The sequence below is a fragment of the Hyperolius riggenbachi genome, chromosome 2 (genome assembly GCF_040937935.1).
Source record: "Hyperolius riggenbachi isolate aHypRig1 chromosome 2, aHypRig1.pri, whole genome shotgun sequence".
Lineage (NCBI taxonomy): Eukaryota > Metazoa > Chordata > Amphibia > Anura > Hyperoliidae > Hyperolius > Hyperolius riggenbachi.
The window spans coordinates 450807796-450832075 of NC_090647.1; the positions used below are offsets into that span (position 1 = coordinate 450807796).

Here is a 24280-nt window from a genome sequence, read left to right on the forward strand (position 1 = left end):
ATTCTGTGTATAATACTATAGGAATATATTTTTTACATAAAAATAATTCTGCTCTAAGGCCTGGTGCACACCAGAGGAGTTTTTCTAAACGTTTTGAGTTTTTAAATCTGCTGCTAATGTTATCCTATGTGTCTGTGTACACTGGAGCAATGAGGTTTTGTAAAAAAACCCATAGCATTACATTGGGAAGAGCTTTTAGAGGTTTCAAAAGCTCTTCCCAATGTAATGCTATGGGTTTTTTTTACAAAACCTCATTGCTCCAGTGTACACAGACACATAGGATAACATTAGCAGCAGATTTAAAAACTCAAAACGCTCAGGAAAAAACTCCTCTGGTGTGCACCAGGCCTAAGTGTTGTATTTATTTTAATGAGGTGTAGTGGTTAAAAATCTATATTGTGGCTGTAATGTGGCTAACAGTGGTCTTGCAACCCGTACAACTGATTCTGGGAGAATTAACACTTTGAGTTACGGACCCATAAGTTAGTTATCCTATATTGTACAGGAGCTATCAATTGGCCTGTCCTCCTGGTCCACCACCTCACTCAGCTGTTTGGCCCACTTGGTCAGCAAAGTAGTTACTGCGCTTGTCCTTGATCTGCTCCTGTGGCTTACTGTGTATGTGCAGAGCACTCCCAGGCTTTACATAGTTCCCATGTGCAGAGCGCTCCCAGGAACAAGAGCGCAATCAGGGACTTGCACACAAGGCTGTGGAGTCGGAGTCGTGGAGTCGGGCAATTTTGGGTGCCCGGAGTCGGGAAAAAATGCACCGACTCCAACTCCTAATGAATTTGTAACTGTAATTAAAATAGAAAATATGATAAAATGTTCTATTTCTCAGATAATAGTCATTAAAAATAATGTATATATACAGTAATAGCTGTGCTTAGTCCACAAAAATGAAATAAACCAATCAAAATTAGTTACTTGTGCTGCTTCAATAAAGCAGTCACCGTATTTTTAAGGTACATATCTGATTGTGACTGTATATATGATGTGTACACAGGAATCTCTTATATATACTAAACAACATCTATGCTGTAAGAATAAAGCCTGATGTGTAGCTGTGTCACTAATAGAGATGGTCAATGAGATGGAAATAATTCTGCATTGATGCTGATTTATGCAAATGTATGCACTCAAATCATTTGATATGTTGTTAAAATTTGGTTTGGTGACTACAAATTAAAGGGTACCTGAGACGGATGAAAAGTAAAGTTTTATACATACCTGGGGCTTCCTCCAGCCCCCTTCAGGCTAATCAGTCCCTCGCTGTCGTCCACCACCCGGATCTTCTGCTATGAGTCCTGGTAATTCAGCCAGTCAGCGCTGTCCGGCCGCATGCCGCTCCCACAGCCAGGAACATTCTGCACCTGCGCAATAGTGCTGCACAGGTGTAGTATGCTCCTGGCGGCGGAGTGTGTGCATGCGCACTACGCCCGACTGGCTCAAGTACCTGGACTCATAGCAGAAGATCCAGGTGGTGGAGGAGGACAGCGAGGGACTGATTATCCTGAAGGCGGCTGGAGGAAGCCCCAGGTATGTATAAAACTTTAATTTCATCTGTCTCAGGTTTACTTTGTTACACAGTAGTACTATACTCTACATATGCACTCCCCACAGAGCTGCAGGGAATCCACTGAGAATGCTGTACACATTGAACACAGAGATGTTGTCTGTTTACAATCTCCTCATTCCCCCGCAGAGTACCTGCACATCATTCTTACATGTACCCACACTTACATTGCCTAGGTCCTGATAGATGTTCTTTGTTCCGGTTTGTACCTTTTACAAGTACTCTTACCAAGGACTAGTTTTAGTCTAAAGGGAATAAATATAGTAGTCTACATATCCTTCTCACTTCAGTTGTCTTGTAAAATTCCTAAGCTTTGGCAGTTAAGAGACGAATTTCATGTTACATACTTTTAATCAAAAAAATTGTAATATGCAAATTAGAGGAGTCGGAGTCGAGGTCGGTGGAATCCTAAACTGAGGAGTCGGAGTCGGTGGATTTTTGGACCGACTCCACAGCCCTGCTTGCACATGTGCAGTACTACGCGGCTTGGCTGATCTAACGGGCCAAACAGCTGAGCGAGGAGGAGGACAGCGAGGGACATACAAGCCTACTAGGATGGAAGAAGCCATAGGTAAGTAAAAGATCATTCTTTAAATTTCAGCTCTGGTAGCCTTTAAACTTCAAGTGGCATATAGAGTCTGGATTCATTTGATAAATATGTTAAAATCCTATTTTAACCGGTTCAGCGCCGCAGTCCGAAAATCTCATGCATCCGAGCAACGTTCACCTCCCATTCATTCGCCTATAACTTTATTGCTACTTATCACAATGAATTGATCTATATCTTGTTTTTTCCGCCACCAATTAGGCTTTCTTTGGGGGGTACATTTTGCTAAGAGCCACTTTACTGTAAATGCATTTTAACAGGAAGAATAAGAAAAAAACTGAAAAAATTCATTATTTCTCAGTTTTTGGCCATTATAGTTTGAAATTAATATACGCTACCGTAATTAAAAACGCATGTATTTTATTTGCCCATATGTCCCGGTTCTTACACCATTTAAACGATGTCCCTATCACAATTTATGGTGCCGATATTTCATTTAGAAATAAAGGTGCATTTTTTCAATTTGCGTCCATCCCTATTTATAAGCTTATAATTTTAAATAATATAATAACATTCTCTTGACATGCATAATTAAAAAGTTCAGACCCTTGGGTAACTATTTATGTTGTTTGTTTTTTTTTATTGTATTTTTTTTTTAAATAAAAAAAGTGTATGTGGGTAATTTTTGGTGTGGGAGGGAAACTGCTAATTTTAAATGTAAAATTATATTTTTTTTTAATCAAAAATGTATGTGGGTGCAGTTTACTATTTGGCCACAAGATGGCCACAGTGAAAAAAGTCCTGGATGCGAACGATCTCGCATCCAGGAACTAAAATGCTGGGGAAAAGTTTCCTGGGGGCAGAAATACCGCGCTCTCTGGAGAGAAAGCGTCGGTATTTCTGCGGGGAAGCTAGATCGGTGAATGGGAATTATATTCCCATTCACTGATCGGGGGGCTAGCGGCGGGCGCGCGCGCTACTGATCGCGCGCACCACGCAGGGAAACCAGCAGTGCCTATCTGGACGAGTAAACTCGTCCAGATAGGCCGAACTGGTTAAACTCTTGAATTTGTTGCCAGTTTACAGGCAGGAAGTGGGCATATCTGACCAATGGGGCTTCACTACAACAAAGTAAAAAAGGTATGTAAGCTAATCATGCTTCAGGCAAGAACATAAAAATTGGGATTTCATTGAAATACCTAAATTTGCCTGGCAATCAAGATTGCAACGCAGAACGGTTCATCTCTATGCAGAATGTAATCAATGCACTGCAATCTCAGCTTCATGTTAGAAGACACATTTTGTATATACAGTATGTACTTATGAAAGAGCTAAACAAAAGACCTTACCAATAAGGCCCCCAGGAGCAGCATATTGTAAATCATTGTGTTCAGCAAACAGAGAAACGATTTTGGAAAAAATAGGCTTGCACATAAGTTTTCCTTCACTGTCCTTGGACACAATTCCAGGTCGAACCTCTAGTTCTTGTCCCACCTAAAGAAAAAAAAAAAAAATACAAGAAAATACAGATTATGGACATTTATATCTGCTGTGAAATAAATGGTCAGATTATCCCCCCCCCTCCCTTCCCCACCAGCCAAACAGCCTCAACCATTTTGATGAAAAATGTTAAATTTAAACCCACTTAATCCCAAAGCTTAAAAAACAAACAAAACAAACATGTGATCATGCAAATTCCTGCAAATTTTAAGTATTAGCTTAGCAACTAAAATTTGAGAGCCAAATACCCTTTGTATGGCTGGGCCTGCCTGTAGCTGAGCAAATATCTATGCAGATATCAGACCTCTACTGCCGCCTAGACACACCTACTACCTACTGTACTTCCTGTAAACTAGAAGTCCTACTCCCCATACTAGTCCTGTAATTCCTTGAGAAATAATGCAAGAGACAGATTTATGTTACCTTATGTACCCTGAACCAGGGTGAAATCTATTAAAATAAGCTCATAGTGGGCTAGATTATTTTTGTAAACAGTGTCCTGTCACTGATTGTTGTCTTTGCCCCCCCCCCCCCTCCCCTTTGTCATCCAAGCAGTGCAGGCGCAAGCAAAGTGCACAGGCGTGAGTTTCGAGGAGCGTCGGGGTGCGTAACTCGCACCTGCACAGTTCCGATACATGCACCATTACTAGGGGGAGCTTCCTGGTTTTCACATTGAGTTGGAGAACTCACTTGAATATGACAAGACTGGGACTAGCCCTACTTTAAACTCCCTGTATTTAAATATTTGACGAAAAGAAAACCCTGACCAAATATGATAAAAATATATGTGGAAAAATGTATGTCCTTCAGTGTGAGTGGGCCCTGAAGGTCATTAGATTAGACCTGCCACTGCACTCTGAAGAGACATTCTAATCACAGTCAAACTGCCTGTGAACAATGTTGAATAAGGCCACAATATATACTCCTGGTTACAGCTTGTCTCACTGTGCAGTGCAAAGCAAGGTGTGAGCTTAGCGAGTTTGATGGAGTGTTCCCTCTTGCTTTGACAGTGTCAAATCTGAGAATAAACAGTTCAAGCAAAAGCACTCTGGGAGATGTATGCTTTCACAGAGATTTTTCATAATCTCTTCTCACAGTTCCATCTTAAAGGACAACTGACCTGAGAGGGATATGATGGCTGTCATATTTCATTCTAAACAATACAAGTTACTGGCATCCTGCTGACCTTTCATGCATCAGTAGTGTCTGAATCACACACCTAAAACTAGCATGCGGCAAATACTGTAAACTTCAGATCTGCATGCTTGTTCAGGGTCTATGACTAAAGGTGTTAGATGCAGAGGATCAGCAGGACAGCCAAGCAGTATATAGAAGGAAATAAAATATAGCAGGCTCCATATCCCTCATAGGTCAGTTGTTGAATACATTTTCAATGTATTAGTATTATAAGATGCCACAGGAGTTGGCATGACATGACAATTTTGATTGTCCAATTTTACCACCTCCATGTGGTATGAGAGCTTACCTAAACAATTTGTTTATAGCATTCACAATCTGTTTGACTTCATGGAAGTGGTCAAATTGCCCAACCAAAACTGGATGTGTGTATGCACTCTCAGCAACAGATCTGTACTCTAGAACTCTGCTCTGTCCGTCTGTTATTGTATGTAACAAAATGTATTTATTCACATTGGGACAAAAGCCCAGGTTGGTTAGGAATGTCCTTTACCTTTAGTACTCCCTTCAGAATACTTCCTCCGGCTACGCCTCCTTTCAGATCATCAACTTCACATCCTGGTTTGTTAACATCAAACGATCTGATAACTGAAGTAAAAACATTAAAAGCATGTTATATTCTCTTGTATTAAAGCATAAAAAGTTAGAGCTTAGATTTGCCCATTAAACCTCAGTGCACAAGAAAACATGGCTTATATATGGTTTAAATGCAACTAATGTTTAAGACTATCCTTGCTCTTCTGAGTAGCTATGTACAGCAACTTATTTATAGCAACTGTGACCATGGGAGAGACGGGAAGGGTTAACTTACTCATGTGGACATCTGATCCAATGCACTCCATTCACGACGCACGTTGCGTTTTAAGTCTTATTCCAATGACTCCCATGCTTCCCCCTTCAACCCGGTAAGAGAAAGACATGGTAGTGACATGGAACGTAACGTGAGACGTGACAGGAGCGCATCTTATCAGACGTCCGCTTAAGGTAAACCCTGTCTTTGTCTATCTTGAAGCCAATCCCGACATTTCCTCCCTTACTCTGTCTGTGCATCATTGCCCACCCGCTTCACAGTCTTCAGACACTCCCACCCAGCTCTGCAGTAGAAAGTGTATTGAGAAATATTGGCCAATCAGAGAGGAACAGAGGTGTGAAAGGGGAAAACAGGAGGTAAAAATGCTTCAGCCAATCAGGCTACATTAAGTCTGAGGGGAATGTAAAGAAGAAAAAAAGAAACCCCAGCACGCCCTGCAACTTCCTTTGTGCGGCAGATGTACCAAATAAGAGCCAGGAATAATGTTTTATAGAGAAGAAACATAAGTGATTTTTCACTTTTGGATTGCCTGGTTAGCATCGTTGTTACTTGCTCACCAGATAAAAGGAAAAAAAAATAAAAATAATGGATTTTAGATTTTTTGCCCAACGGTTACTCTAACGAAATTCCTGATTTTTCAGACTAAGAATAAAAAATGCCCAGAAGCAAAAACTCATAACTGCAACTGAAAACAGATTTGATGATTTTGATCAAGCCAGACCATAATCTACTGCTCTGCCACTAAACCAAATCAGCAATGTTTGGGGAATTTGGCACATATACTTAAATCTGTCCGTACTGACAGACACGTGGTGTGCAAAGCAGAGTCACTGTAGTAGCAGAATCAACAGATTTCAAATCTGCTGTGCCTGCTAATGTATCTGCTTATATTCCCTGATCTTGCATTATCTATGACCACCTTAAAGTGGACCAAAGATGAAAAACTAACTATAAGTAATTGGTCTATATACCTTATCTAAAGTTTAGATTGTTAACACAGCAAATCTAGCTGCAAACAGCTTCAACAGTATATGATTATTTCTTCCTGTGATAAAATGAGAGCAGCCATATTGTGCTTATTACACACAGGCAAGCTGCTCTGCATCTCCACCCCTCAGCCTGTGAAAAATTCACTCCTCTCTTCTCCCCTTGCCTCTGAAATCTCTGGCTGGCAATGCCTCATCTTCCTTTGGGAAAAGCCGCCTCCTCCCCAGACTGAGCACCCATGAGCACTTGCTACATGGGACTCAGAATGCATAGGCACTGGTGGAGCTGTGGGCTAGGCTTGTTTCATTAACCTCCCTGGCGGTAGGATAAGTGCGGCTGCGCGGCCGGGTGTTTTTTTCACTTTTTTTTATTTTTAGCATGTAGCTAGCCTAGCGCTAGCTACATGCTTCCCCCCCTCCCTGCGGCGCCCCCCCCCTGTTTTTACCGATCGCCGCTTGCCCATAAGAAAATGAAACAGGAAGCATGCAGCAGCCAATAAACACTTACCGATAAGTCTGGGCTCAGACGTGAAGTCTCGCAGAGGCACTGGGATTTTATTTACAATATATTCACAAACTACTTCAATGTTGTATTTTAGCTGAGCCGATATCGGAATGATAGGAGCCCCCTCTGCAACTGTACCTGTAAATTCATCAAGAGGAATTAGTAAATCCATATAGCTTACCATAAGGCAATCAACAGATGTTTGTGCATACATTTTTCAGGTTCCTGGTAACTGGCTTTAAAAGGGCACTATGATAACATAAGAAAAAAAATATGAATGTCAAGTTAAAATGCCGTATTAAAATCTTTGTTTTAAAAAATAATCTGTAGTTTACCAACATGCACTTCAGCCTACAGGGGAGTGTAACAGTCCATAAGGCCGTTGCAAAGCTGAGGAGCACCTCAGTAAACTACAGATTGCTCACTTTTACACAGGTTTTTGTAAAAGTATTTAAAAGCAAAGATTATGGCTGTATTCACAGTGGGACGTTGCGCGCAACGTGTCTGCGTTAAGAGGTAATGCACTGCAAGCAGTGAGTTACCACAACGCATTTTTTTAACGTCGCACTGTGATTATCATTGCAGTGCGGTAAGAGAGATATAGATAGAGATATAGATATACATACATACATACATACATAGAGAGCTTACTGCACTGAGGCAAAGCTTTTATTAAAAAGAAAAAAAAAATACAGAATGTGAGATCTACATTGCTAAGCATCTGCATATATTCTGAACACAATCTTATGGCAAGAACACAACCACCACACTTCTCAGAGGAAAACCTTAGACGAGAGCGACACAGAGGCTGCCATATTTATTTTTAAAACAGTACTAGCCGCCTAGCAGTTCTGTTGAACTTTCTAGCATCAGTAGTCTCTGAAGCCCATACACACGCTCAACAGTGGTCTTTTATGCAGCACAATTATCAAACAACTTTGGTTGTGAAACAACCAAAAAAAAGTTGTTTGCTATGGTTTAAAAAACTGATAAGACGTCAATCCAACTCTTGATGTCTTGTCTTAGTTGTTTAATCAATAGTTGTTTGAGAATTGTGCTGCATAAAAGACTGCTATTGAGCGTGTGTATGGGGAATGAGTCACACCCTAAATAAGCATGTGGCTAAAGGCTCGTACACACATACTGAAGATCACTCAGAAACAGCCTTATCAGTCCGCTGACAGACTGTACACACGCTGTACTGTCTGCTGAAAACCCACCTAGCGGGAGGTGCCGACGGACCCGTCGTCAGCTTCAGTATGACGTGTGTACAAGCCTTAATCCAGTCAGACGTGAGTCAGAGCACCTGATCTACATGCTTGTTCAGGTAAAAGGAAGAGACACAGGATCAGGACGACTGCAAGGTAACTTGCATTGTTTAAAAATAAATAAATAGGTCAGCCTCCATACTTTGTTGTACAAACGTTTATAATTTCAGAGCCACAAAAATGTGTGCTTTTCCTTGTAAGAAACTTACAAATGGGAACTTGTCAATTAAAACCCTACCTACCCTACATTCTTTATCAAACAATCATATTTTATTGAGAATTTCCAAAGCTGCAGAATTTGGCATTATGTAATCTGTATTCTGATTGTACACTCAGGCTCCCTGCACGCGATTCCGATTTTTAAATCGGTTTTTACATCCGGTAACGATTTTTAATCGTTAATGCATGCTGCATTTTTTCCTCCGCTTTTCTGTTGATTGCATTCAGGGAAAATCTGAATTACAAATCTGAATTGGAAACAGAATCGCAAAACGGATTTGCAGTGTGCAGGGAGCCTAAGTCATTGCAGTATATTCCAATTCGCAACGTGAGTTGATGCATATATTTCAAAAATAAACCATCCATCTAATAAAGCTAATTATATCAACCGACACTAACTACCTGATCATAGAAAATAATGAGCCTGATAACGCGATCCGCTTTGGAAATATTAGAGGAACAATCACAAAATTTGACAATCTGTACTTTACTACGCCTTGCACAGCACTGTGTAATAGGTTAGTGGCTTAAAAATAAGGGATGACAAAAACAAGAATCAGAGCAACTGTGTAGTGCTGCAGCACATGCCAATAGATAAATCCTGCTCTATTGTCATAATGGTGTTCTGCCGAATTGTCACATAAGCACATAATAATGCTGATGCACTGAGGCTTGTGGTGGCCCATGTGGATTCCTTTACTATACGCAGTGCAGCTTATCCAAAGCCTCTGTATGTCAGCAGTGTGGCTAAAGTCACAGCTCAGGTTACAGCAAACCCTTTAGTATAACAAGGATAATAAGGATATTCAAAATTTCCCCTCTGCTTCAATTATTATAGATTTTAAGAACAAAACCTTGCTTTAAAAAAAATAAATAAAAAAAAAAGTCTAAAAAAGGTGTTAACAGATTTACTGTACTTTCCTTCTTCCCAAGAGGCTTTACCAATTGATATGCTGACAGGAAGCTATGGCTGCGCTTCAAAGAGCTCTCCAGGCTGCCAACAAGTTAGCCATTGATCCCCAAATGCACGAGATGATGTCTGATTTACAGTAGAGTACAGGCAGGGAGCTGTGGGGTGCAAGCTACCCTGATTGTAAGCAGCACACTCTAGGTCATAAGCAGGTAGGACAACTATTTAGGCAATACGATGGTGAGTATATTTTATGTCAGACTTCAACACTTCTTTAAAATTACTGGTTAGAAAAATAAAACTATGCTTTCACACATTTAAACAGATGACACCATCTGAATCTGAGAATAAAACCCAAGAACTTTTATTTTATGCCATGCTAAACAATTGAACTAATTGTCATCTAAGTGTACTAATTACAAAAATGGTCCATACATAGCCAAAACATCAAACATTGAGATATTTTGACTTTTCATACAATGAAGCATTCATGGTATAACCAAAAACCAACAATAGTTTTGGGGGCTCCTTTGTCAAGGAATTGAAGCCACAGTGGACTGACGTGCTTGACAAAGGGGACTGAGCAAAGGCCAAAAGCAATTATTGGCTTTGGTTATAACAGGGACGCTTCATTGGATTGAGTCACAATCTCTTCTGATCATCTGGTGTGCTGGCTATATGGACCATTTTCAACAGAGTAAAACTAAACATTAAAGCCCAATTAAACCCAAAATTGAAATGGACAAATAATAGAAACATGTAGAGATAAAAACAGGGACACCGAGAGCCCAATATGGTGTAGTATGTATTGGTAAAGTGGGAGAATGTGGAGTAAGTAGAGTAATACTCACAAACCAGGGTTATCCCTTAGGCAATCACGGTATAGGCAGGTGGGGAGAACAAGCCTGAGTGGGGGACTCAGGATTAAGAAGTCGCTTTCTGTAGGTAGGACGAAATACAAGGATTTCCGCCCTTCCACCCAGGGTGGATTGGTACAGTATCAAGGTAGGCAGAGGCGCCAAAATGATGTAACATTTTTAAAACATGGAAGTGGTGGGGGTGGACCCTTATCCACTCCAAAGGAAACAAAGGAACGTGTTAAGGTATAACACAAAAATGTATACACTCCAAAAAGTTTTGCAACGCGTTTCACAGGCTTGACCCCACTTCATCAGGCAGTGAAGGAAGGAGTATACAGCAGATACCATCCGAGTCTAAGAAGAGCGCCTCTGTCTTTGCCACAGAGGTGCTCTTCTTAGACTCAGACGGCATCTGCTGTATACTCCTTCCTTCACTGCCTGATGAAGCGGTGTCAAACCCGTGAAATGCGTTGCAAAACTTTTTGAAGTGTATAAATAAATGCTTGTGTTACACCTCAACACGTTCTTTTGTCATGACCTTTGGAGTGGATAAGGGTCCACCCCCACCACTTCCACGTTTTAAAAAAGGTTACATCATTTTATCCTTTTGGCACCTCTGTCTACCTAAATAATAGAAACACAGCTGAGAGTAAATTATAAGTATTACCTTTTGGAACTGCAGTTTCAAAATTTAAACATGCATTTTATAACTGTGCGTAACTATACATCTACTCATATAATTTTAGGACCTCTACTGGCTGGCTTCCAGTTTAAAATGAGGGGTCTTGAGAATTTCACACCCCACAGCAGATTGCCCAAAGTAATGAAGGACAGAAGCGCCTGTCCTCATCTATTTTGCATAAAGCTAAATATAGATCAGGTGGGTGATGGAAATGTTGAGCTAAGTAAATAAATGCCCCCATTATCCACCCTTTTTACAACCAGCTTCAGCCACATTTTCAACTGTAATGCTGGGAAATGCAGCCTAGCCTCCATTTTATTTCCTACTTCGAGAGTCACATTGTCATTCCTGATTGACACCCCCCCCCCCCCCCCCCCCCCCAAGCTGCGGCACAAAGGAAGCTAGCTATAGTGCACTGATAAGCAGATATGGTCACAACCTTGCTTCTACACACTGTTTATATTTTTATCAACCTAATTGCTATTGCATTCTTTAATTTTGGAATAGTCTAGGCCTTACAACACAATTTTCTTCTCTTGCTAAGATGGCTCAGGTCACATTTATGTTTAGCTTCTCGCTTCACATTACAGATGTAGCACACTTACCTTGTACAAAAGCAAGGATCTGCTCATACTGCTCCTTGGCTTGACTTTCTTTGACCAAATCGATTTTGTTTTGCAGGATAAGGATGTGCTTTAGCTTCATAATTTCAATAGCTGCCAAATGTTCAGAGGTCTGGGGCTGTGGACAGGATTCATTCCCAGCTGGAAATCCAAATATGAGAATCACATTAAATCTGTGCTACAGCTAGACAGGTGCACGGCTTGCAGTCAGAAATGTTTTATTATAATTGTAGCTTAATTTAATCAAAACTGCTATTTAGTCACAAAAGGCCCTGCAGTGACCCCAACACACAACCCCATGTACTGCATTGAATGTACTTATGTTCCATGTGTTATTGGATCTTTGTTAGTACAGAGGACAATTTCTTGTTAATACAATCATCAACATAGCTGCACAGAGCAGGGCCTGGATGCAGTGGTCATCTCCAGGCCTCTCCATCCACATTGTGCCCACCTTCCCCTTTTCAGCCAGTCTGTTCATGCTGGCAAGGGGGAAGGTAGGCAAGAAGTGGCATCAATGTTAGAGATGGCAACTAAATTCTGGTCAAGCTCTATGTGGATTTGCAAGGAGCTTCCCACCTATAGTAAAGCAGATCAGGTAACAGTCAGTACATGGTGCTTTAGATCAATGAAGGGTCCCTTGAGTCCCCTGGACTTATGAACATTTCATCATCTATTCTGCTGCACACCAGAATAAGTAGAAAGCTTAGTGGGCAGCAGCTATGTCGGAAATTATTGGTAGTCAGTGACCTACTGCTTCTCATATGTGTGTTTTGAACAAATCATAGGATGCTGTCTGAGTCATGTAAATTATGTAGGTCGGGGTTATGTTGTCAGAAATATTCGATCTTTATAATCAAGTTGTCGTTGTTTTAAGTAATCTCAAATAGTCATAAGTATGATAACTCTGAAACATATTTAATGTGGTTAATAATTCATATAACAGTTTGCATTCCTATATGATTTCTAAAGTGTATTCAGTAGTTGTGTGGTGTAAAAAACATGTAACCTTTTGCATTAAAGAATCACAAATATACTTGTTTTCTTAAAACCCCCATACCAAATGTTTATACAAGAGATGTATCTGGGAGTTCACAGACATACTGTCTAGTCATAAATCTAGGTGAACGAGGAGGTCAAGAAAGGAAATTCTACATATATGGTCTGGACAATACAACTTGTAAGTGACCTATGGATCACATAGGGGCAGTCTACATATTTTGTTAAGATTAACACATCTTCTAGGATCTCTATACAATATTCGTAGCAAGTGAGTGCAAAAGGCCACAGTCATTTCAGCTATAACCTGGATGTAAAGCATGCTATTGCATTTGTTTTGTTATTTTTCCATTTGTGGGAAGCAATATAATGATTTTGAAAACCTGAGACAATGAACAGGTCCCCTTTAATCTTTGGAACAAGGCAGCAGATATGGACCTACAAGTTGTAGAGTGGCTGCATCAATGTAAAACCAGCCTATTTCTAGTACACCATGACATAAGCAGGCTGTAATTTTTAGAGGTCTTAAAGTGAACCTGAAGTGAAAATAATTTCATGAAATAATTAACTGAATTCATAAATAGCACATTAGTAGTACAGAAAGGACTCATTTTTATTTTCAGTTTTATAACTATTTATTTACGATTGTATTAGACTGTCCCAGCTGCTGTTTAGAATCTACACTTTGTTTAGCTGAAAATTATACAGAACGAATGAACCTTTGAAAGTTCATAATGATCCTTATCCCACTGGTTCTCAGCTGTTTTGTCTTCTAGTAACTGTTCAGGAAAACGGACGTCATTCGACAAGCTGTCCACAAGCACTTTTGCAAACATAAGTTACGTTTTTTAAATTTTAACTAGAAACTAGAAGTAGAGCAAATTTTTCATTATGAACAACCTCTGATTATTACAGTAGCCAGAGACCATGTCATTCTCAGACTAGACTCATGACAGAGCTTTTTCATTGTAAGAAAATAGTACTTAATTTTACAATAATTTAATGATCACCTGAAGTGTACTTTTTTTAGGTTAGCTTAAAAGGACAACTAAAGCAAGAGGGACATGGAAGCTACCATATTTATTTCCTTTTAAGCAACACCAGTTGCCTGGCTGCCATGCTGATCCTCTGCCCTTAAAGAGAACCCGAGGTGGGTTTGAAGAATATTATCTGCATACAGAGGCTGGATCTGCCTATACAGCCCAGCCTCTGTTGCTATCCCAAACCCCACTAAGGTCCCCCTGCACTCTGCAATCCCTCATAAATCACAGCCACGCTGCTGACAAACAGCTTGTCAGAGCTGGCTGTGTTTATCTCTATAGTGTCAGTCTGCTGCTCTCCCCGCCTTCTGCAGAACTCCAGTCCCCGCCTGCATCCCTTCCCTCTGCTGATTGGAGGGAAGGGACGGGGGCAGGGACCGGAGCTATGCAGGAGGCGGGGGAGCAGCTGAGACTGACACTACAGATGTAAACACAGCCTCACAGCATTTATGAGGGATTGCAGAGTGCAGGGGGACCTTAGTGGGGTTTGGGATAGCAACAGAGGCTGGGCTGTATAGGCAGATCCAGCCTCTGTATGCAGATAACATTCTTTAAACACACCTCGGGTTCTCTTTAATACTTTTAGCCATAGACCCTGAACAAGCATGCAGATCAGGCTTTTCTAAAATTATCAGATCTGACAAGATTGGCTGCATGCTCGTTTCAGGTGTGATTTAGACACTACTGCAGCCAAATAGATCAGCAGGGCTGCCAGGCAACTGGTATTGTTTAAAAGGAAATAAATATGGCAGCCTTCATATTTTTTTCCCTACAGCTGTCCATTAAAATTGTACAAAAGCATTGATCACCATTTAGAGCAAACAACAAACTCACCTATTAACAATAAGGCAGCGTCCATAACAGCTGCACCGTTCAGCATGGTGGCCATCAAAATGTCGTGCCCAGGGCAATCCACAAAGGATACATGTCTACAGGGATAAATAAGTGATTTACCGTAGATGTATTTTAAACAATATTAAATATCTTCCAATGGAACAATATTTTCTTCTAAAGAAAAAAAAAAAAAAAAAACACTTTACCTGACTAATTTAAAATGCCCTTTTGTGTTAGGCAAATCTGTAGGAAATTCATCAGGGGTGCTGCTGCCACAGGAGCGATAGCACTCTGGCCGAGGACAGCTGGGGTCATCCAGCTTGAAAATCTGTAATGTCAGAGATCATTAGACAAAGCCCAGGCAGCAAACACAACTAAGAAAGAAACAGCCTTATCCCCTCATTAGTATATCACATTATTTAAATAACATTAACTGGAAAACAGTTTGTAAAATGACGATTTCAGTTATGGAAAAGGAAGACTGTGGCTTTCAATGTGTTAGGATGGAACCTCAAAGCCCATTATTAAAGAAACTGGTCTTCCTTAAGGTGGCCACACACCATACATTTTTTTAAATATCTGTTCAATTTAAGAATTGCAATACATTTTTCTAACGGATTGTAACATTTCAAAAATATGACCAATGTATCACACACGCATGTTCAATTTTTCCCCCAATTATGATAAAACTAATTGGAAACTGAGAAAATTGCTAGGGTGTGTATATTAATAAATTGACAAGCTTTAAAAAAAAAAAAAAAAAAAAAAAAAAATAATTGGAGAATTATCTGGCATTCCGGATCGATATAATCGGAAAAAAAACAAAACGGGAAATCCGATCGGATTTTTCAGTCGAATGAAAAAAAACAAAAACAAAAAAAAAGCTTAATTTTTTCAGGAGATACGATAGTTTTTATCAAATTGCTGTAAAATCGGATCATTTTATTGTATAGTGTGTGGTCACCTTTAGATCCATCAACTATTGGCCAAAAATCACCATGCACAACATAATATACATTATGAACAAACATGTTATTCTAACAACTGTGTGAATGACCTGTGCACTTGACAGCATGAAGGTACACGTTATTCTGACCATCTGCTTTTATTCTCAGACAGAAAGGCTTTCTTGGGGGGAAAACTCAATCTGTGAACTTGGATGCTCTTTACAGTTTGTCAGTATGGCCAGGTAAGGAATAGAGAATCGAACATTTAGTACAGCATCACCATACATTTAGATACATTTGTTGCTAAAACATGGCCAACATTATACATTATACTAGCCAACATTATACTAGTACTTTCTCAACCTTCTTACCCCGGAGGAACCCTGCATATAATTTTTTGATCTCTAGGAACCCCTGCATTTATTTTGCATGGTCTTTAAAAGTAGGTGTGGCTGTTTATTTCACTACCCCCTATTACACTGCCCCTCATTATACCATCTTCTAATTCTGGTGCTTTTTGTTAATGTGCTCATTATTATTCTGATACTCCTTTTATAACGTGCTCCATTATACTTCTCCCCACAATGGGGGAAAATGCCAAGGAACCCCTGCAGAGTCCTCAAGGAATCCTCAGCAGCTCGAGTGATGGGAAAAAAAAAAAAAAAAAAACACCGACCAGTGTATGCCCAGCATAAGATTTACCTGCCAGATAGATAAAGTCCAAAATGTTGGAAATGATCTACAGTGATGTGAAAAACTATTTGCCCCCTTCCTGATTTCTTATTCTTGTGCATGTTTGTCACACTTAAATGTTTCTGCTCATCAAAAAACATTAACTATTAGTCAAAGATAACATAATTGAACACAAAATGCAGTTTTAAAATGATGGTTTTTATTATTTAGTGAGAAAAAAAAGAAAAACCTCCAAATCTACATGGCCCTGTGTGAAAAAGTGATTGCCCCCCCTTGTTAAAAAATAACAACTGTGGTTTATCACACCTGAGTTCAATTTCTGTAGTCACCCCCAGGCCTGATTACTGCCACACGTTTCAATAAAGAAATCACTTAAATAGGAGCTATCTGACAGAGAAGTAGACCAAAAGCATCTCAAAAGCTAGACATCATGCCAAGAGCCAAAGAAATTCAGGAACAAATGAGAACAAAAGTAATTGAGATCTATCAGTCTGGTAAAGGTTATAAAGCCATTTCTAAAGCTTTGGGACTCCAGCGAACCACAGTGAGAGCCATTATCCACAAATGGCAAAAACATGGAACAGTGATGAACCCTCCCAGGAGTGGCCAGCCAACCAAAATTACCCCAAGAGCGCAGAGAAAACTCATCCGAGAGGCCACAAAAGACCCCAGGACAACATCTAAAGAACTGCAGGCCTCACTTGCCTCAATTAAGGTCAATGTTCACGACTCCACCATAAGAAAGAGACTGGGCAAAAACAGCCTGTATGGCAGATATCCAAGACGCAAACCACTTTTAAGCAAAAAGAACATTAAGGCTCGCTCAATTTTGCAAAAAAAAAAAAAAAAAACATCTCAATGATTGCCAAGACTTTTGGGAAAATACCTTGTGGACCGACGAGACAAAAGTTGAACTTTTTGGAAGGTACGTGTCCCGTTACATCTGGCGTAGAAGTAACAGCATTTCATCAAAAGAACATCATACCAACAGTAAAATATGGTGGTGGTAGTGTAATGGTCTGGGGTTGTTTTGCTGCTTCAGGACCTGAAAGGCTTGCTGTGATAGATGGAACCATGAATTCTACTGTCTACCAAAAAATCCTGAAGGAGAATGTCCGGCCATCTGTTCATCAACTCAAGCTGAAGCGATCTTGGGTGCTGCAGCAGGACAATGACCCAAACCACACCAGCAAATCCACCTCTGAATGGCTGAAGAAAAACAAAATGAAGACTTTGGAGTGGCCTAGTCAAAGTCCTGACCTGAATCCTATTGAGATGTTGTGGCATGACCTTAAAGAGAACCCGAGGTGGGATTTAATTATGTTAGTGGGGTACAGAGGCTGGTTGTGCACACTAACACCAGCCACCGTTGCCTCATGGTGTGCCTCCAGGACCCCCCTGCGCGCCGCTATACCCCCCGCAGTGCTAGAGACACACAGCGTGTCGCCAGCACAATGTTTGCCTATGCCTGTCTGTTAGCGCCGCTCCCCCGCCTCCTCCGTATCGGCGCTACCCGCCCGCGTCCCTTCCCTCCAATCAGCGGGAGGGAAGGGATGCGGGCGGGTAGCGCCGATACAGAGGAGGCGGGGGAGCGGCGCTAACAGACAGGCATAGGCAAACATTGTGCTGGCGACACGCTGTGTGTTGCTAGCACTGCGGGGGGTATAGCGGCGCGCAGGGGGGTCCTGGAGGCACACCATGGGGCAACAGAGGCTGGTGTTAAGCAGCCCATACACTCAGCCGATTTTCTGGCCAACCGATCGATCCCGATCGATCGCAAATCGGTTGGCCAATCGACCGATCGACGGCCGATTTCGATCGATTTCGATGGATTTCCATCGAACTTGCAGGGTGGAAAATTTAGGTCGCTCTGATGAGATTGCTTATCAATTTGCATTGGCCTTAATGGAAATCTGATGGCAAAAAAATGCCATCAGATCGAATTTCAATAGATTTCAAACTGAAATCTATTGGAATTCTATCCTGGTAAAAAATGTTCTAAAAACGCATCAGATAGATCATCAGATGCATTTCTTATCTATCTGCTGCCAATCTGACGAGTGTATGGGCACCTTTAGTGTGCACAACCAGCCTCTGTGCCGCACTAACATAATTAAATCCCACCTCGGGTTCTTTTTAAAAAGGCGGTTCATGCTAGAAAACCCTCAAATAAAGTTGAATTACAACAATTCTGCAAAGATGAGTGGGCCAAAATTCCTCCAGAGCGCTGTAAAACACTTGTTGCAAGTTATCGCAAACGCTTGATTGCAGTTATTGCTGCTAAGGGTGGCCCAACCAGTTATTAGGTTCAGGGGGCAATTTCTTTTTCACACCACTGTATCTAACCATCTATCTGCCTAGCAATTAGGCATTGTTCTACTCAGCAGGAGATAACCAGAAGACAATGCACCAGAGATAATGACCAGTCTCTACAGCAGGGGTCTCAAACTCAATTTACCTGGGGGCCGCAGGAAGCAAAGTCAGGATGAAGCTGGGCCGCATAAGGGATTTAAAAAAAAAAAAAAGTTCTCAAATGTCATTAACAGTTTTAATTATTTCTTCTGAACATGAAGTGTCCTACCTTATAGTTCGCTTCAGTGCTCCCATTACAAGTAATCCGCCGTGTCCCCGCTGCAAAACGTGGGCTGCAGAGCCCCCAAATCGCCTGGGGGGCAATCCGCCGGCATTTCCTGGAAGGGGCAGAGCTTTCAGCTTCAGCTCTGCCCCTCCTGACGTCAACTCTGCCCGCCCCTCTCACTCTTCCTTCACAGAGAGGGCCGGGAGAGGCGGCGATGCGTGCGGCGATTGACTACAGATGGAAGCTCTGCCCCTCAGCGCAGTCATGGATGTTTGCCTGGGGGATTTGGGGGCTCTGCAGCCCTCGTTTAGCATCGGGAATGCGGCGGATTACTTGGGAGCACTGAAGCGAACTTTAAGGTAAAATAGTGACGCGGGCCACAAAATATTGTACCGAGGGCCGCAAATGGCCCGCAAGTTTGAGACCCCTGCTTTACAGAAAATAATCTAATTACAGTAAATCTAAAAGGTGGCCATACAGTGGTCGATTTGCCATCAGATTCGACCAACAGATAGATCCCTCTCTGATCAGAGAGGGATCGTATGGCCACCTTTACTGCAAACAGATTGTGAATCGATTTCAGCCTGAAACCGATCACAATCTGTGGAGTTGCCCCCCCCCCTCCCCCCCTGCATACATTACCTGTTCCGGCCGGCGCAAGTCCCTGCTTTCTTCTTCTCCGCACCGGCTACTGAATTTCCTGTCCAGGGGAAGTTTAAACAGTAGAGGGCGCTCTACTGTTTAAACTTCCTGCCGGGACAGGAAGTTATGTGTAGTTCTGGAGCCCGAAGCGGAGAAGAAGACCAGGGGACTCGCGCCGGCTGGAGCAGGTAATGTATTACTGCTGTATTGCGTCGGTCGTCGGGCATTCGAACGCCGCTAACGACGCACTCCCGACCCGCCAGCGACCGGAAAAAAAATCTTCCGCACGGATGGTTCAACGGGAACGATCGATTTCGGACGGAAATCGTTCTGTCAGCGGTGTGCATGGCGATTTCACAGCCGTTTCGATCACCGTGATCGAAACGGCTGTATATCGGCGGGAAAAATCGTTGGGCCCCTTTAGTTTAGCAGCAGATAGATCATCAGATAGATTTCTGATCTGATGTGTTTAGGAACATTTTTTACTAGGAACAGATTTCCAATAGATTGCAGTTTGAAATCTATTGAAAATCGATCCGATGGCATTTTTTTGCCATCAGATTTCCATTAGGGCCAATGCAAAATGATAAGCAATCTCGTTGCAATCGACCAATCAATTGATTTTGATCGTTCGGAAAAAAAAAAAAAAAAAAAAAAAAAAAAAAAAAAAAAAAATCGGCTGAAGGTCCAAGCAAAATAAAAAAACGAGTTTCACTTACCTGGGGCTTCTACCAGCCCCATGCAGCCATCCTGTGCCCTCGTAGTCACTCACTGCTGCTCCAGTCCCCCGCTGGCAGCTTGCTGACCTCGGAGGTCGGCGGGCAGCATTGCGTACATTTTTACGCATTCCCGCTAGTGCAGGAACATTAACACATACATTTTTACGCGTTACTGGTTCAATGCGTCCATTTTTATGCGTTGCACCACTAACGCGTAAAAATGTATGCGTTAATGTTCCTGCACTAGCGGGAATGCGTAAAAATGTACACAATGCGGCCCGCCGACCTCCGAGGTCGGCAAGCTGCCAGTTGGGGACTGGAGCAGCAGTGATTGACTACGAGGGCACAGGATGGCTGCATGGGGCTGGTAGAAGCCCCAGGTAAGTGAAACTCATTTTTTTTATTTTGCTTGGACCTTCCCTTTAACAGAAAATTGTATGGTGTATTCCCAGCATTAGTCACTTTCTTTCACTGCAGGCAATTCCCACGCTTATGTGAAAGACCTTTTAGTATATTGCACAAATAATAATAAAAAAACCTCACCTTAGCGTTGGCATAACCAAGCTTAATGGTAATATTCCTCTCGAGTTCATTCTTAAACCGCACAGTATGTACTCCAGAAATGGCTTTCACTACTGTCGATTTACCATGGGCTACATGACCAATGGTACCTGTCATACAACAATATATGCAGCAGCAAATTAGAGCATACAATGAAATCTTAACATTTAATCAGCCAGTATAGCATTAACCATTTGTGATACTATACCAAAGATTATTTTTACTTGTATTAATTATTTAGGAACTCCATCCGCTGAAAGGCTTATTTTGTTAGTAGAGCAGCTACATGCTCATAGTAGCATTTAAAAAAAAATATCCCTAGCATTACAGGAGTCAACCCTACTGAAAACTGAAGAACTTCATGATGCAGTGAAGCAGAAATACAAAATATATTTTTTGCTGACAAGCCCTCATGTTCTGCACATCATTGTCTGCTTTAAAGGCCCTATGAGGGCTGAGACACACCAAAAAAGCTCCCCAAACGCTAGAGGTTTCAAAAGCTCTTCCCAATGTAATGCTATGTTTTTTTTTTGTTTGTTTGTTTGTTTGTTTTTTTACAAAACCTAATCGCTCCAGTGTGCATAGACACATAGGATAACATTAGCAGGAGGTTTCAAAAACGTAAAACTCCTTTGGTGTGCACCAGGCCTTAGTTGTGTTTCAGGAGACATATCCAAGCCATTAGTGTGCTAATGTACAGTGACTGGAGCTCTTTTATTCACTAAATGATATTGGTCATTTGTTAAGCACTGGCCAATATTAGCCATTTCAGCTGACTGTGGGATCAGTTCTGTTCTCAAAGGACTCAAATGGAAATTTTAACTTTAACTAGAATTGGCTGAAACATACTAGCACCTGAATAGATAATCATTTAATCAAAATGTACATATGTATTATTCCACAAAGGCCTGACACCGCAAAAACACAATCGCTTAGAGATTGTTTTGCAAAGCAAGCACATTCATTAAAGCTCAATCTCTACAAAAATGCTACATGTAGCACGTTTGCGACCCACTAAAAAAAAAAATTATCAAAGCGCCATCTCAATCTCCTGCATTTTGTAAGCAATTTTAAAAGTGTTTCCATTCTCCAATCCATTAGCAGGCAAATACTCACAAAATGTTGCATGCCCTGCGATTACCGTAGCTGTAATTGCAAATCGCTCTAGTGGGTTCACCACCATCCACTTTCATTGGCAGCCATTTCTGAATTGTCAGCGATCCAAAAACACAAAAGCGCTCAAGTGGGTCCCAGCCCTCATTCTGACCACACTCACACCTAATGCTGCTAACTGCTGTGGAAGGTGGGAACCATTCTCACCTCTGTGTAGCAAACACATTTACAACTGTATGTATATTTTAAAAAACATACTACCGCTAACAAAACAAGCTGATTGCAGTATGCACCGCTACAACACCTGAGATGAAATCTATATACAATTTAGAATTTGCTTCATACTGGTGTTACTGCACTGTAGTGCTGACACTCAGCATCTCATTTGTTCAGTGTTCTCCCCAGCCTCTTTCAGCTAGATTTGGTGACCACCCGGCTGTCCTCTTCACCTCCTCCTATGCTGTAAGCAGAGTTGCCCTGCATTTTCATCTCGCCCCACCCGGCTACTTTTTCATGCCACCCGGCTACTATTTCATGCCACCCGGCTGGAAAAAAATTCTGCGGAGAACACTTTGTTTATTGTTCGCATTAAACTTTGTACAGCACCACGAAAGAGGATAACACTATATAAATAAAAACTAATGCTGTGAATACAAATATTTTACAAAACTTTTCATACCAAGTAGAGGGGTATTTATAAACATGGCTGGCTATTATAAACCACCGAAGCCTAGTGTGCTGCTATTGCATTATGTTGTTGCAGAAGCAGCCATGCACAGAGCATACATACAAGCAATGCTGAAGCATATCTTACCTATATTTATTGTGGCTTGTCTGCTGATGATTTCTGGAGACAATGGTGTCAACTTGCTAACATTCTGAAAAGATGATGGTAGTGATTAGAAGACCATATATACTCAAGGTATACCAAAAACTCGTGTTCAGATACAGAAATCCATTTTGTAATAAACAGAGAAAAAGAAACACTTTCCAACCAACTAAATGAATTAAATATTTGGAACTTAAAAGGACAATTATCAAAAGTTAAATTATAAATGCCACATATTCCAGTCATTACTAGCAAATAACAATACATAGGCTATGTTTTCATCTATTAATTTTTATGTGAAGAAAATATGACATTCCCAGAGAACAGAATTCACTGTGGGCATTACTATGGAGGACTGTGTCCAGCACATCCAGCATACAGAGACAGCCCTTACTAGTCCTGTGACTGGAATCTCTTCAGAATGATAGAAAGCAGAGATATAGCTTCAAATGGTGTCTACATAACTAATCAGCTGCAGCTCTGTATGTTCCTGTGTGTCTCTCTCGCCCTATGCGTGGCTGTGTAAACAGAGCCAGGGAGAGCCCATTATGAATGGATGGGTGGGTAAGGGAACAAACCAATAACAGGAATAAAGTAAGCCCCTTTTCTCCAAATACTCTCTGTATCTAAAAAGTCCCTCAGCTGTTCTCATATGATCTCTTAGAAAACAGCATATGTGTGTAAGCAGGGCAGAAACAAACAGTAAATTAATACTTTGTGAATAGTGAAAGAAGTGAAACCTATCTACATAGTACAGCTCTGCCCCCCACACCCAAGTTGTTTCAACAGTTTATAAACAAAGCATTTTTTTCACACAGGCTGTGCTGTGAGACCTCTGAAAAGCTTTCTAGCGTTTCTGGCTAAAAGCTCTATAGCCCAATCTAAACAATACGATTCTTTGTGTGATTCGATTAAAATTCTATTTACAATCAGATTAAATCCGACATGTCCGATCGGGATTCCATTCATTTCGATTTGCCATTGCAAAACAATGGCAAATCGAATTGAATCGAAACCCGATCGGACATGTCGGATTTAATCGGATTGGAAATAGAATCGTAATAGAATTGCACAAAGAATCGTATCATGTAGACGGGGCTTTACAGAACAGTTTCTTTGATAATTGGTCTTTAAAGGCTTGTACACAATGTAATTTTCCCGTCACACTGATCATTCACTTTCCAGCATGTCTGATCTGCTCCAGAGCAAAAAAGGGATGAATTTTGAGATCAGTACTGCACAAAGTCGACCCCTTTCTCACTCAGATGCAGATCAGACATGATGGAAAATATTGATTGATCAGTGGATCTGAAACAAAAAAAATTCCATTGTGTGCATTCAGCATAGAGGACACCTGAAGTGAGAGGTATATGGAGGCTGCCATATTAGTTTCCTTTTACACAATGCCAGTTTCTTGGCATCCTGCCTCCCCTCTGCCTTAATACTTTTAGCCATAGACCCTGAGCAAGCATGCAGATCACATGTGTAAGACTGGATTAGACACGTGCTCATTTCAGGTGTGAGATTCAGACACTATTGACGCCAGAAAAAAAAAACAGCAGGACTGCCAGGCAACTGGTATTGTATAAAAAAGGAAATAAATAGGTCAGCCTCCATATCCCTCTTGATTCAGGCGTGCCT

The 24280-nt window shown here is 41.2% G+C and overlaps 1 protein-coding gene across 1 annotated transcript in view; it reads right to left on the reverse strand.

Annotated features, from left to right (window-relative positions):
* EIF2S3 (eukaryotic translation initiation factor 2 subunit gamma) overlaps positions 1-24280 on the reverse strand; it is a 53025-nt gene that overhangs the window by 22828 nt on the left and 5917 nt on the right. Inside the window, exons 2-9 of the mRNA XM_068270053.1 lie at positions 22625-22688; positions 20680-20807; positions 14764-14885; positions 14558-14652; positions 11667-11825; positions 7126-7260; positions 5314-5408; positions 3473-3617 (exon numbers count right to left, since the gene is read on the reverse strand). Coding sequence (XP_068126154.1) covers positions 3473-3617; positions 5314-5408; positions 7126-7260; positions 11667-11825; positions 14558-14652; positions 14764-14885; positions 20680-20807; positions 22625-22688 — 943 coding nt within the window. The remainder of the gene's footprint in view (positions 1-3472; positions 3618-5313; positions 5409-7125; positions 7261-11666; positions 11826-14557; positions 14653-14763; positions 14886-20679; positions 20808-22624; positions 22689-24280) is intronic.